This window comes from Caloenas nicobarica, chromosome 15, assembly GCF_036013445.1.
Source record: "Caloenas nicobarica isolate bCalNic1 chromosome 15, bCalNic1.hap1, whole genome shotgun sequence".
Taxonomy (NCBI): Eukaryota; Metazoa; Chordata; class Aves; order Columbiformes; family Columbidae; genus Caloenas; species Caloenas nicobarica.
Genome location: NC_088259.1, coordinates 3412334 through 3426103, shown reverse-complemented (window position 1 = coordinate 3426103; position 13770 = coordinate 3412334). Strand labels below are relative to the sequence as shown.

Below are 13770 nucleotides of genomic sequence, written 5' to 3'. Positions count from 1 at the left end.
CATTTTGATAGAAAAACGCTGAGAAATAAGCAACATTAGTAAATCGTTCTGCTGAGGCCCTTTTACTGATGAAGCAGATGGCAGTCAAGGTTATCCTATGTGAGCGCACACAGACAGACAAATATTGCTCCTTTTCACATCATTTTTCTTAATTCCTCTCCATCACTGTATAACATATAATCACTCCCAATTCCTAGATACATTTTCTTATCCGTGCTCTATCCACAGCCCTCCTACTGTTTCAAAGAGGCGAGCACGAGCCTTCCTATTGCACAAATAGCAAAAGCAGAGGGGCCAGAGGACTCGCACAAGGTCACCCCCAACAACAGTGGCAGCTCAACCCCAGCCCACAAACCCCCTCAGGAGCCAGTATTATTTTAGGGATGGGCAAGCGGGAACCAACAATAATCCCCAGCAAAATCCCCAGAGTTATTTACACAGTCTGTTAATTCCAGGGATCAAAGTGTCCAAGTGACACTACCTGCCTGGCCACCACAACCTATGACAAGTTCAGAGAACAGGGTCAGTGGAGAATCGCCCCTTGGAACAGCATGCAGAACATAATCCCTGCTGGGAGCAACAGCATCAGCACAGCCCCAGGTGGGAACAGGAACAAAGCTGATGATAACAGCACCTCTGGCTGAGCAAGTGGCTTTGAACACAGGGGACAAAGGAAGGGTCAGCCAGACAAGGGGCCTGCAGGCTCCAGGAGGGCTCCCTGCAGCCAGGTCAGGACCCTGCAGAGCCATATGGACCTTCACCCTCTAGGCACACAGGGTGCAGGTTCTGCTTAATCTTCTTATCAATGATTTGGATGAGGGGATCGAGTGCACCCTTAATAAGTTTGCAGGTGACACCAAGTTGAGCGGGAGTGTTGATGTGCTGGAGGGTGGGAAGGCCATACAGAGGGATCTGGACCAGCTGGATCATTGGGCTGAGGCCAATTGTCTGAGGTTCAACAAGGGCAAGTGCCAGGTCCTGCACTTGGGTCACAACAACCCCATGAACGCTCCAGGCTCGGGCAAGAGCGGCTGGAAAGTGCCTGGGGGAAAAGGACCTGGGGGTGTTGGTGACAGCGGCTGAACATGAGCCAGCGTGTGCCCAGGTGGCCAAAAAGGCCACCAGCATCCTGGCTGGTACCAGGAATAGTGTGGGCAGCAGCACTAGAGGAGTGATTGTGCCACTGTCCTGGGCACCGGGGAGGCCCCACCTGGAATCCTGGAGTCAGTTTGGGGCCCCTCATCAGAGGAAGGACATTGAAATACTAGAGAGAGCAGAGGAGGGAACGGAGCTGGTGAGGGGCTGGAGCACAAGTGTGATGGGAGCGGCTGAGGGAGCTGGGGGTTCAGCTGGAGAACAGGAGCTGAGGGGAGACCTTCTGATCTCTGAACTGCCTGAAAGGAGCTTGGAGCCAGGGGAGGGTCAGGCTCTGCTCCCAAGGAACAAGAGACAAGAGGAAATGGCCTCAATTTGCGCCAGGGAAGGTTCAGATTGGATATCAGGAAAAGTTCTTCCTGGAAAGGGCTGTGGGGCATTGGAACAGGCTGCCCAGGGCAGTGGTGGAGTCACCATCCCTGGAGGAGTTTAAAAGGTGTTTAGACGAGGTTCTTAGGGACATGGTTTAGTATTAGAGCTAGGTTATGGTTGGACTTGATGATCCTGAGGGTCTCTTCCAACCAAAATGATTCTATGACACGGCTCCCCAGCAGGGACCTGCACGCCCAGGCCACCCAGGGGTGCTGTGCCTCCCCAGCAGGCTACAAGAGCACAGCTCCCAGGAAAAAGCAGGTGGGTGCTTTGCCTCAACCCTTAGGATTTCAAGTGCCCAGCTGGAACAGGAGCCACGGCAACAGCCACTGGGAACCCAGGGCCCCAGGTCACCCTCCCAACAAAGAGCACAGGGGGAGAAAGGAGGAAAACAGAATCACAAATTTGTAGCTGAGCTCAATTAAGTGAGAAAGAGTAAAGCTTGCTAAAGTGATCTTCAAAGTGCAGTGCTCCAGCCCCCGGGAAGCGCAGCGAGCCGCTGCTCCCCCCCGCGTCCACACGGGGGCGCCCGCCCCCACCGCCCACGCGCCGCGGGGCAGCAGCGCCCCCTAGCGCCGCCCGGCCCGCTGCCCACGCAGGACCCCCCGTCACAGCCCATGCACGGCGATGCCACCACAGCCCCCCACCCGAACCCCTTGCCAGGGCAGCACACAGGGCTGGTTTAAGCTCAAACCCACCCCCGCGTACCAGATGTCGGCGGGAAACACAGCTCAGTGGGGAAGAAACAGCCCAGGAGGCTCCAGGGGGGTGCGGGAGACCCACCCGGCACAGGCCAGCCAGGGAAGGCACGCGCTGGACACGCTGTTTGCAAACAGACGGGGACTTGTCGGTGAGGTGACAGCCGGATGCCATCTTGGGCACAGCAACAGTAAGACAAGGGGCAATGGGTGCAAACTGGAACACAGGAGGTTCCATTTAAATTGGAGAAGAAACTTCTTCATGGTGAGGGTGCCATAGCCTGGCCCAGGCTGCCCAGGGAGGCTGTGGAGTCTCCTTCTCTGCAGACATTCCAACCCGCCTGGACACCTTCTGTGTAACCTCATCTGGGTGTTCCTGCTCCGGCGGGGGGATGAGCTTTCGAGGTCCCTTCCAATCCCTGACATTCTAGGATTCTGTGATGACAAAATGAGAGTTTTCCATTCCCGGAGAAGCCGGAGGGAGGTCAGCAGAACTGTGACCTTGGACTTCCCACAGGTGGACCCTGACCTGGCTGGCGCTGGTCGGCACAGCCCCTCGGGAGGCAGCTCTGAAGGACAAAGGGGTCCAGGAGGGCTGGTCGCTCTGCAAGAAGGAAATCTCAGAGGCACAGGAGCAGGTGTCCCTGTGTGCTGGAAAGCGAGACGATGGGGAAGACCACCAGCCTGGATGAACAGAGAGCTGCAGCTGGAACTTGGGAATAAAAGGAGAATTTATGACCTTTGGAAGGAAGGGCAGGCTACTCAGGAGGACCACAAGATGGCGTGAAGTCATACAGTGAGAAAATTAGAAGGGCCAAAGCCCAACTAGAGTGGATCTGGCTACTGCCATAAAAGACAACTTTAAAAAAAAGCAAAACAAAACAAAAACCAAAGTTCTATAAATACATTAGAAACAAAACAACAGCAAAGGAGAATCTCCACCCTCTGGTGGATGTGGGGGGAACACAGTGACAGAAGACAAGAGAAACGCTGAAATAGTAAACTGCTTCTGTGCCTCAGTCTTTAATAGTCAGACCAGTTGCACTCCAGGTACCCAGCCCCCTGAGCTGGAAGACGGAAATGGGGAGCAGAATGAAGCCCCAAGCTGGTGAGGGGCTGGAGCACAAGTGTGATGGGAGCGGCTGAGGGAGCTGGGGGTTCAGCTGGAGAACAGGAGCTGAGGGGAGACCTTCTGATCTCTGAACTGCCTGAAAGGAGCTTGGAGCCAGGGGGGGTCGGGCTCTGCTCCCCAGGAACAAGCGCCAGGACCAGAGGAAACGGCCTCAAGTTGCGCCAGGGGAGGTTGAGGTTGGATATTCAGAGATATTCTTTCACTGAAAGGGTTACCAAGCATTGGAACAGGCTGCCCAGGGAAGTGGTTGAGTTACCATCCCTGGAGGTGTTTAAAAGACGCGTAGATGAGATGCTTAGAGACAAGGTTTAGTGGTGGACTTGGTAGTGCTAGGCAATGATTGGACTCGATCTTAAATGTTTTTTCCGGCCTAAATGATGCCATGATTCTGTACTGCTTTAAAAAAAGCTGCAAACTGATCTAAGCCTAGATGAGCTACACAAGCCAAGAACAGACAACTTGAGTTTAAGTCTGAGTGCAATTCAAAGCAGGTTTCAAACCAGAATTTGCACACATCTCACTGGAGTCTAAGACAGACAGACATTACAGCTCCCTTTCACTTCCCAGGCCACCAGACAGAAACACCAGCACTCTGCGCCACAGAACGGAAAGGAGATGAACAACGCTCAAAGGAAACAGAGCTTGATCAGGCTGATTTGTCCCCATGGAGGTCTGTCTCATCACAGACCTCACACAGAGCCTTGGGGAACACTCCCACCTGGTTACCTGTAGAGAGAACAAGTTCAGGCTTTAGCATATTTAGGCCTTGCTTAGAGTGGACGGACCAGTTTAAAGAACATTGCCTGGTGCACAGTGAAACACAGCATCTGTAGCAAGTCTCCCAAAAGTATTGATTTTCCAGGAAGAAAGGAAATCTGTGGGAAGTCAAGGCAGAAACCTCCAGTTCAAACTTGCCATCTCTCTTCTGGTCTGTCTGGCAACTAGGAGACACCCATCACCCCTCTAAAGCTCGCCAGGCTGACGTTTCTAAGCTTAGCAGACTGTCTTTAAAATTGCACTGAGCAAACCTCACATCATGTACACCAGCAGCTTCTCTTTCCTGAAAACCACCTGCCTGCTGCCCACAGGTGACATTTGTAGTTGGTCTAAACTACTTTGCAACTCTGCTAAAAAGTGAAGCCTACACCACTCAATTTCAATGCCTGAGTGATTTAAGTGACAGAAGAACAGCAGAAGGCCTACAACAAGGGAAAGGTTGAATTAAATTGAAAAAGCCTGGCTAAATACTCAGACCTGCTTTGCTCCCCTGTATTTCTTACAAAGAGCAAGTCTGCACCAATGAATCACAAATGATCCAATCTTCTCCATCTTTTCTCAACAGCAGTCTTCTGCACAGATGCCAGAGACCTCCCTCACACAAGTTCAGATTACTTTCTCCTTTGTTCAGTTCTAGTTTTCCTTCTCCTACCTTAATTCATCTTTGTTTTAAGGGCGTTTAGTTGGGTGGAATAAGTAAATAGTACAAAGGCCATCCTGCCCTCTAACAGCAGTCGGCATGAGGGAGAGGGGAAGCTTGCTGAGCATTTCCACACAGCTGTTTAACGCATCTCCTTGTTGAAGGAGACTTAAATGAGTCCTACTTTCAACCGTTTGTGGCACACCAGGACTAAATTAGCTTCTGCTTTAATTAGGAGCAGATGAAGCATGAAAGAGACAGTTCCATTTGAAATGAGCCCAGAAAACTTGTCCAGCCTTTAAATGGCAAATAGCATTTTCAGGTGCTTGCATGACAAAATATCTGCACTCCTGATTCTGTCTTCCCACACAGTGTGCAAGTTCTGCTAATGTTACTCTTGTCCTATCTCTCCTCAAAGAGGTCAAATATCACCACAAGCCCTTAGTATAGATTAGCCTCTATTTTCTTCAAGATGCAAAAAAAATGGATGCTACACACCATTTCAGCAGTTTTTGCAGCAAAAGGCTGCTTTTTGCAGGTCAGCAGTACCACTGGTCACTCAGGTAATGGGCACTGCAAAAGATGGACAGAACACTGTAGCTTATATCGTACAGAGCAGAGATGGAAACAGCTCCTGCGGGTGAGAGATTTTGGTCTTGGACTGTGAGCTGTTTTCAAAAACTCATTTGTAGCCTGTTTGAACATGCCTGTCCCTCTTCCCCACCCCTTTTTACACATGCAGGGAATTCCCACAGAAACAGACCGCCTAAACAGCCTCCCAAGCAGATCTGGGCCTGACAAAACAAATATAAGTCACCTTTCAAGAGCTGCGGGTATTTGGTATGAACTAGGTTGGTAAGATCTCCACCATCATCCAAAATCATGTTGAGGGGCTGCCCATCCTTGAAGTACAGGGTCTGCTCAATGCACCACAAGTATTCCTCGTCGGTCTCCCCTTTCCAGGCAAACACTACATGGGAACAAACACACACAATTAGCCAGTTTCTTACTCAGCATGTAGTTCAGCAGTCAAAGGAAGATTTCATCAGCAGCTCTCAGTAGCAGAGGCAACAGACAGATGATTATCCATGCCTGCGGGCCAGAAAAGACATTCGCATTGAAAAAAACACCTCGGAATGAGCAGAAGTGAAATCACGTTGCCTTCTGTTCCAGGCCACGAGCTTAGTCAAAATGTTGAGACTTCACTGCTCTCATTTTCCATGTTAAGAGGGAAAAGGCAAAGCAAACTAAAGCGGATTCCCATCCACAACACCTCATTTGCTCCCCTAATACACTCTATGTTACCAGGAATTAGAAATAGACACTGGATATATTCATACAGACAAATGAAACCACAACTGCAGCATTTTCTAGCACAGCAGAAAAGAGGGACTGGACTTTAGCATAAGCAAAGCACCAGACTACAAACTCTTCAGCAACTTTGAGTTTAAATTCTAGTCTCTAGCACAGCACTAAAATCCAAGCTGCCGTGCCTATTCCGTGGTTATTAGGGCATATTTCTATATCAATACATCTACCACCGGCATGTTGCATCTAGTGGTATTTTTGCCTTTCCAGGAATTTGTACTGGCTTCGTGCGATACTTGAACTTCAGTGGTACTCAGCCATTCAAAATATATCAGGCGCATGATTTACATACCCCATCATTTGGCTATATTGTCATGTTTTCACTGTTTACACAGGAAAAAAAATAACTCTTGAGCCACAAATCATGCCATTGCCCCTCCTGAAGGAACGTGGATCAGTATCTTATATTGTATCCAAAGGATCGACGTCCCTCCCAAAGTCTTGTAAATTCAGTATGTGGAGTGCAATATTAACAAAAAGAGCAAGTCCCACGGATATCAAGGGCAGAGGTCAAAAACTTAGACAAATGCTCCGCCCATAGACTGCTCTTCAGCTGAGTTTTGGGTGTTGAAAGCAGTGAGGAAGGCACTATCCTAACATCAGATCTAGAGAGTCCTGCCTGGTCCTTTGAGCTCACACACCAGGGACAGGAGGTGACACCTGCAGCCAGTAACAGCAAAGGGGCTGATGAAGGGACCACTCACTTCTGTTACCTTAGAATGGACCACAGCTGGGGAAAGACTTGTGGAAATAGCTTATTATAACAGAAATTAAAGACACCTGCCAAAGGACAGAACCAGGCTGCCAGAAATCAGATTTGGCCTCTGCCAGCACCTGGGCTCAGGCCCATGCAGTTCCCAGCACAGAGCCATAGGATCATGTGTCCTTAAGCTGAGTAACACAGCAGAGAGCTTAATGTATTCCTACTGATCCACAAGGAATTGCTCTTTATTAGAAGGTGACAGTAACAAACCAGCAGCATCCTGATAAACCACTTCAGGGATATTTGGCAGCAACACAGCTGGCCTAGCTCTAGCCTTAAAATACCTTGAGTATTGACCCTGTTACTGTAACAGGGCACACTGCAGTTAACATCCCTTCCCTGATCCCTATTTAGCAACAAAAACCTCCATCTACACACACCTACACACCAATCCATTTAATTACCCAGCCCATTCAATCACCTTAATGACCAAGCTTAAAGCTGGTAACATACAGCCAGGCTCTTCCACAGCCACTGTCAGGGGAGCCACATGCACTGGTGCACATAGATTGAATCAGATGTCCTTGTTTGTAACAGCCACTGCTTTTGAAGGGCTGTTTCTATCCTGAAGCTTGTTCAGAAGAGCTTGGTTTGTACAGAGTTTGATTTAGCTAGAGCAAGCATTACACCCCAACTCACAGGCAAATTAGAACATGGAAAACTTACCAGGGACACCAGCTTTTGCGATAGCAGCTGCAGCGTGGTCCTGAGTGGAGAAAATGTTGCAGCTTGACCATTGTACCTGGAAAACAACCCAACTTTTGTTTGCTGAACAAAGTCCTGAGATATCAGGCGTGCTCTTCCAGACACAGGAGTTAAAAACGGAGCAAGAGCAGAAAGGCATATTAGTGCAGATTCCTGCCTTTCTCAATCGCTCTGCAAAGTTAAGGTGAAAACTAAGTATCTGAGACTAGGCCAGGGAAAACAATGTCACTTCGGGAGAAAATGTGATGGAGCTTTAGCTGTGACACATATTCAGCCATTTCCCTACTCATGAGAGCTTCTGCCAGACAGCCAGAGCGCACATTCAGCTATAGATCTTCAAGAAGTGCACAGTAGGGTGGGTTTAGAAAGTTTGGGTCAATAAAGTTCAGATTTTCAGAGCAGCCACATAGCAAGTGTCCACTGAGGGATATGGACATGAAGCAACACACCTGCTGGCACTCGGAAGAGTCAGAAATGCAGCTGAAACAGCGCACTCCAACAGGCATTCTCCAAGTTTATGCTCACCCAACTCCCACTCTGTGCTCCAGTCATGGAAGTTTTTCACACAGATTTCAGAACTAAGTTCAGGCACCTAGAAAAGCAACAGTATGTTGCTGAGTTGCATTGAAAAGTATCCGCATACCTACTAGAGCTCCCCAGCAGGCACAGAAACCAGCGCATCCCAGAGCCACGCGCAAGTTCTCACTCTGCTCCCTACAGAGCCGACTGGCAGGTGTTTGCAGGCTTATTTGTAACAGACCTTGAGGAGAGAGGGCACCAAGGCATAATCCTTCAGCCTCTTTTCAGATACCCATCCCACTTTATCAAGAACTGACACTTCAAACCAAGGGTTGCAGTATAAAGCACCTCATCGGAGCCTACACAACCAACACTCATCAGTGAACGCACATCTGGAAGGAGCACAGGAAAATTGAATTCATGAGCTCGGGCACCGCACCTCCTCACTCAGGTTTTTCTAAGCTCCCTCCATGTCCGTACAGATGACATGAGGAGGTGGCATGAAATTCAAAGTATACAGAATACCTATGTATTGTTCACACTTCAAGCACTTGGTACAAGACATAGGCCACTGCAACTCTGCATCCTCAGATCTGTAACACTGGTTTGTGATAGTGGCAGAGACCCTAGCATAACTGGCATATCTGATGGGCTTGGAGCCTAATACTTACATCAGTGGTTATGAAGGGGATGCATTTTTAGTACAATTTTAGAATTTACACTCAGAGTATTTATTCTATCTTTGTTAACCCAGCCAAAAAAGGGATACCAAGATTACTACATTGCAGTGAGCTACATCCTCATTATGTAGGGTACAGTTTCACCAAAGTTTCACTCCTCCTTCCCAGGTACCAAAGTTTTGACAAAACAGGTGAACCAGGGCTGAATCCGAACTCAAGCCAAAGTCTAAACCAATACGGATGCATCAGAACAAGGAAGGAGCTAACGTGACAGTACACATCTTACAGGCACCACCATAACTTATGCTTAAGAGGAACAAAATCTCTGCAGGTACCTCCCTGAATGACTTGGATGAATCTGATGTAATGTTAATTTGGGGTTGTGCTCAGACTAAAGCAGCTTGGCAACGTTTCAGTAAGCACAAAGCTGCTGCTTAGGCCAGCCATACTGGGGTACAGCAGCCAACAGGAGAAGCAAGGAGCTTCACAAGTCTCAGTGGCTACTGCTTTCCTTGAAATCCTGGGGAGAGACAAGTGTTTCATGCACAGAGTGGAATAAAGCCAGGACTGTAACACCACGTCAAAGCTCTTCAGCACCATTTGCAACTGTGGAAGAGCTCTGAACAGGCTGAAGAACACCTGCCCAACAGCAGTGCCTTGCCCAGGCTGACCTGGCATGGTGTTTCCAGCCACCTCCTCCACTTTTGCAGAAATGCCTCAGCTGCTACAGAGAGAGCACCTTCCCTTCTGCCAGTGCCTTTTGATGACCATGACACTGCTCAACTCTTTTAACCATTCCCAGGGAGGGAGCCCATACAGGGCACCTCTGGCCAGCCTGTGTCCAGGCAGCTAAACTTCACGAAGAAGGAACTTTAGATCACATCCACACTTAACATAATCCATCAGCAAGTTCTGGTCAGGTCAGCACATAAGCTACATGGACTGTGCTCAGACGACTGGGTCTCCTCACACTCTGCACAGTGAACACTTAGCTGTGATCTTTGGACTTCATTCAGCAAGTCAGGCAGAAGACACAATGCAGTAAGGACTTACGAGTATCTCAGTCTTTAATATCGACCAGGGTAACTGGTCCATCGTAACACAATAAATTCAAAGTCAGTGGAATCCCCAGCCCTCGATCACTAAATGACGCTGTCTCCCTGTTGTTTTCCTGCAGAGCTCAAGGGCCAGCATGAGCTCTCAGAAAGCTTCATTAGTTTGTGCTGACTTTACTAGGGCATGCTGTGGTTCTTAATAGAGGCTAATCTGAGCTGGAGGCAGCCACTAGAGCTTCAACACTACCAGCAACAGCACTGCATGCCCGAGCACAACGCGATTGCGTGGGAGCGGCTTTCAGCACCGCTGCACAGGGTGCTGCACAGATAGCTGCTGGAGTCAGTGTCCCAGCCCAAAACAGGCACTTGGGAAGATTAAGTTTGTCTGGAGGGAAGACACATACCACATCGCAGAGCTACACACAGTACAGGTAACAAGCTTTTTGCTTAAAGAGAAAAGAGATCACACATCCACCTGGAGACTGCACCAGTCTCTTCCAAATAGCAGAAATATTTGCCAGGATCCCCTAAGGTAATTACATCAGCAGAAGCAGCGCCCCAGGCATAGCTCTTACCTAAGAACACACTGAAGGAGAAACTCAGAGACACTTTACCTCAGCTCCCAGCGCTATAAGGGTCTCTATGAGAACTGCCGTCTGCACGGTCATGTGAAGGCAACCGGCGATACGTGCACCTTTCAGCGGCTTGGACGCAGCATACATCTCCCGCATCTTCATCAGCCCTGGCATCTCATTCTCCGCAATCTCAATGGCCTTGCGACCCCAGTCTGCAAGGCTGATGTCAGCTGCAAGAGAAGGAGGACAGGTGTCAGAGTTTAAATAGCTGAGACCTTGGTATCTGTTCGCACACTTGTGGACAGGCATCGGCTGCAACAGCTGAACACCCAGTAACAGCTGGGAGACAGAGTTGGGGAAAAACAGACTCTATTATATTTATCCTCTGTTTTTTTACTAGTGGCAAACAGGCTTTCAAACAAAAATAAGTGTGCTCCTGTAGGAGCATATTAATCAACTGTGATCTAGTGTACAGACATCCTGTGGCCCATTAATTCAGTACGCCCCAGCCTTAATGACTCCTTACAAATACCACCCAAGGGTCTGACACTTCCTAGAGAGATTTACTTCCACAGCATTAAGACCTGCATGGGTGGGGGGAGGCTGCCCATATGGCAATAGCTTCCCCACATAACACCCACAGCACGTTCCCTGCTAAGTGCACCAGGAGCTGAGCCCAGCCCAGCTCTCCCTCTTAAGAGTTAAACTGCGGGGCTCCTACCCGCCTAGATTCACAAAGATTATTTTCAAGGCACTAAAGCTACCTTAGTTACAGGTGTACTTCTGCCTTTGTAAAAAGGATCTATAGTAGAAAACTACAGCAAAAACTGAACAAAACAGACCTCTGACAGGTTAGCTCAGGGTAGAAAATACTGCACTCACCAGGGATGTCTGACTCTAGCATCAAAAAGGCAAGGGTCCAACAGCCAATGCCTGTGTGCACCACCCACCAAGCGTCCCTCTTACTCAGCTAGCTCCTTCAGAGATTTCAGAACCTCCCTTTTCACTTTAGAACACGGTCAGATACTTTTTTCACCTACCTAGAGAACACAGGCCTTTTAAAGCACTCAGGAACACTAGGACCTCTGAGTCAGACCACTGCCTTTAATACAGACAAGCTGATTGTATTTTGCTCCCGAATGAAGCCGGGGGGCCGCTGAAGCCATCGCCCACGCTTCAGCTGCCCTTACAGCAGTGGGGCACTGAGAAACCACAGGCAATGGAAGGACCATGGAAGCAACTGTATCATGAATCTTACCCCCACTCAGGGCTGGGTAGTTTTATCGGGGCTGCTTAAAAATACATCCTGCAGTATTTTATGTTCATAGCCTCCTAGGCAAATTATTTATGACTGAGCCTTATGGACTAATGTTCTTCTCTTTGAACTCAGCCTGCGAAGAACACACAACTCTTCATAAAAATTAGGAGGCTTTTGTGGAGTTTCAGGTCTACAAAAACACCCACCAAAATCTTTTAAGGAAACGTGTCACTCGAGTCCCAGATTTAAAGATCGTTTCACATTCGGAGTGAAAGCCTGTCCCCAGCGCAGGGCCGAAGGTCTGGGCAGGGGGCGGCCGGGCCCGCCCGCGCCGGGGAGCAGCAGAACCGCGGCTTTAGCCCCGGGAGCTGCTGCGGACCCCGAGAGGCCCCCTCCTCCTCCTCCGCGGCACTTCAGCACTCGGGTGCCGGCCCAGCCCCGCCGCACGGCGCAGGGGGTGTTCAGGTTGGGCACCCCGCCCGCGCCGCGCTCCCCGCCCCCGCGGCGAGCAGCCAGCTGCCATCTTCCCCGCGCCGCCGCATCCAGCCGCGGCACCCGGGCCGCGGGGCTCCCCGGCGGGGCTCCCCGGCGCGGCCGCGGCCCGGCCTTGGCGCGCCGCGCTTGGCCCAACCGCGGGGGAGCCGGCGGAGGCCCAGGGCTGGCACTCACCCACTTTGTACGGCAGCCGGTCGGACATGCTGGCGGATCCCTGCCGGCGGAGGAGGCGGGAGCGGCGCTGAGCGCGGTTTAAGTAGCGGCGGCGCCGCCTGCGTGGGGCGGGGCCGCGGCGGCACGTGGGGCCGGCGGCGGGCGGGTCCCCGCGGCCACGGAGGGACCGGGAGCCCCATGGTGGCTGGGGTGGCCTCGGGAGCTGCTCCCCAGTACCACAGTGGGCTCCAGAGGCCTCCTCTGCCCCTGGAGCCACAGCCGGCTCCGCACCAGGGCTGGCTCTGCCACCCACCGGTGCCAGCACAGGTCACGGACCCCGGTACCGGATCTGTAGGAAACGATCATCTTGCCAATATAACAGGCTCAGGCAGGATCTCGCAGCAAAGCATATTTTATTAACGATTTTGCAGAAGTGGGTGTCCTGCCTAATAGTAGGCACACAGAATAGGGCAAAAAGCCCCTGCTTATATCACCCTAATCCCGGCCACAAATCCCCTCCCCTGTTCCCCGATGGTACTGCAGGGTTTACAGACCACTGGATGCTGCCTCAGTTTACCTGTCTCATTCATTTAATTCTAACGACCCCATCCCCATATTATTTTAAAGTATGGATTCTCGGCTCTCTGTCTACCCTTGCCCCTAGCTGAACTTTTCAAATACAATAGTTCCGGGATTAGTTTGAAGAGACTTTGTCTTACATTAAGGATTCATAGTCTGATGTCTCACAGTCCTCCGCCCCACTGGGGGCAGGTGCCAGATCAGTTGTAAAAACATTTCTCCTTCAGTGGCTCCTTACAGATCTGGCCACAGAGCTGCCGTGGGCACTGACCAGGCAGCTCGCCCTGGCTCACTGCCCCGGGGGGCTCCCCGAACGATCCCATGGGCTTGTTAGTGTCAGCGGTTAGTGGTGCACAGACCGTGAGCACAGCGAACGACTCAGCGCAGCCGGGCAGCGTGCGGGTGAGATGCCGGGCAGCCAGGGCCGAGGTGCAGCACATGAGTCCCTCTGGACCTTGGACTTGGCGGTGGCCCGTTCCGCTCTCCCGCCGACAGCCAGTTTGGCAGGTGCAGGGCAGGATGGGTGTGGGCAGGGCTGTTGGACCCTGACCCCGGGCACAGCCAATGCCCGCGGCACACACCGGAGGCACAGCCCGGCTTCAGCCTTGGCCGGCGGTCATGCGCACCTCCGCTCCTGTTCTAACATCTGAAATACGCTTTTCATAAGCTTCAGTCATGATCTGCGGCAAATTTTGCAACCAGGGTGTAATATACCCATTTCATCTGTGAAATATTTTAAAGGAAGACTTTCTCATACCCATAATTTCTCACTGAATTGCAAAGTTTGAAATAATTCTCAGTACAGAGTTCACCACAACACCCCGACCCACAGTGCTCCCTGTAAAT

At 50.7% G+C, this 13770-nt stretch overlaps 1 protein-coding gene across 2 annotated transcripts in view; it reads right to left on the bottom strand.

The window, feature by feature from the left end:
- AHCY (adenosylhomocysteinase) overlaps positions 1 to 12448 on the bottom strand; it is a 28995-nt gene extending 16547 nt beyond the window's left edge. Inside the window, exons 1-4 of one of the 2 annotated variants that reach the window (XM_065645393.1) lie at positions 12367 to 12448; positions 10479 to 10669; positions 7572 to 7647; positions 5592 to 5744 (exon numbers count right to left, since the gene is read on the bottom strand). In XM_065645393.1, the coding sequence (XP_065501465.1) occupies positions 5592 to 5744; positions 7572 to 7647; positions 10479 to 10669; positions 12367 to 12394 (448 nt within the window). In that variant the 5' untranslated portion in view covers positions 12395 to 12448. Of the gene's footprint in view, positions 1 to 5591; positions 5745 to 7571; positions 7648 to 8135; positions 8203 to 10478; positions 10670 to 12366 lie in introns of those variants that run through there. The other variant, XM_065645394.1, reaches the window with a different exon arrangement.
- Between the last annotated feature and the right edge of the window lie 1322 nt (positions 12449 to 13770).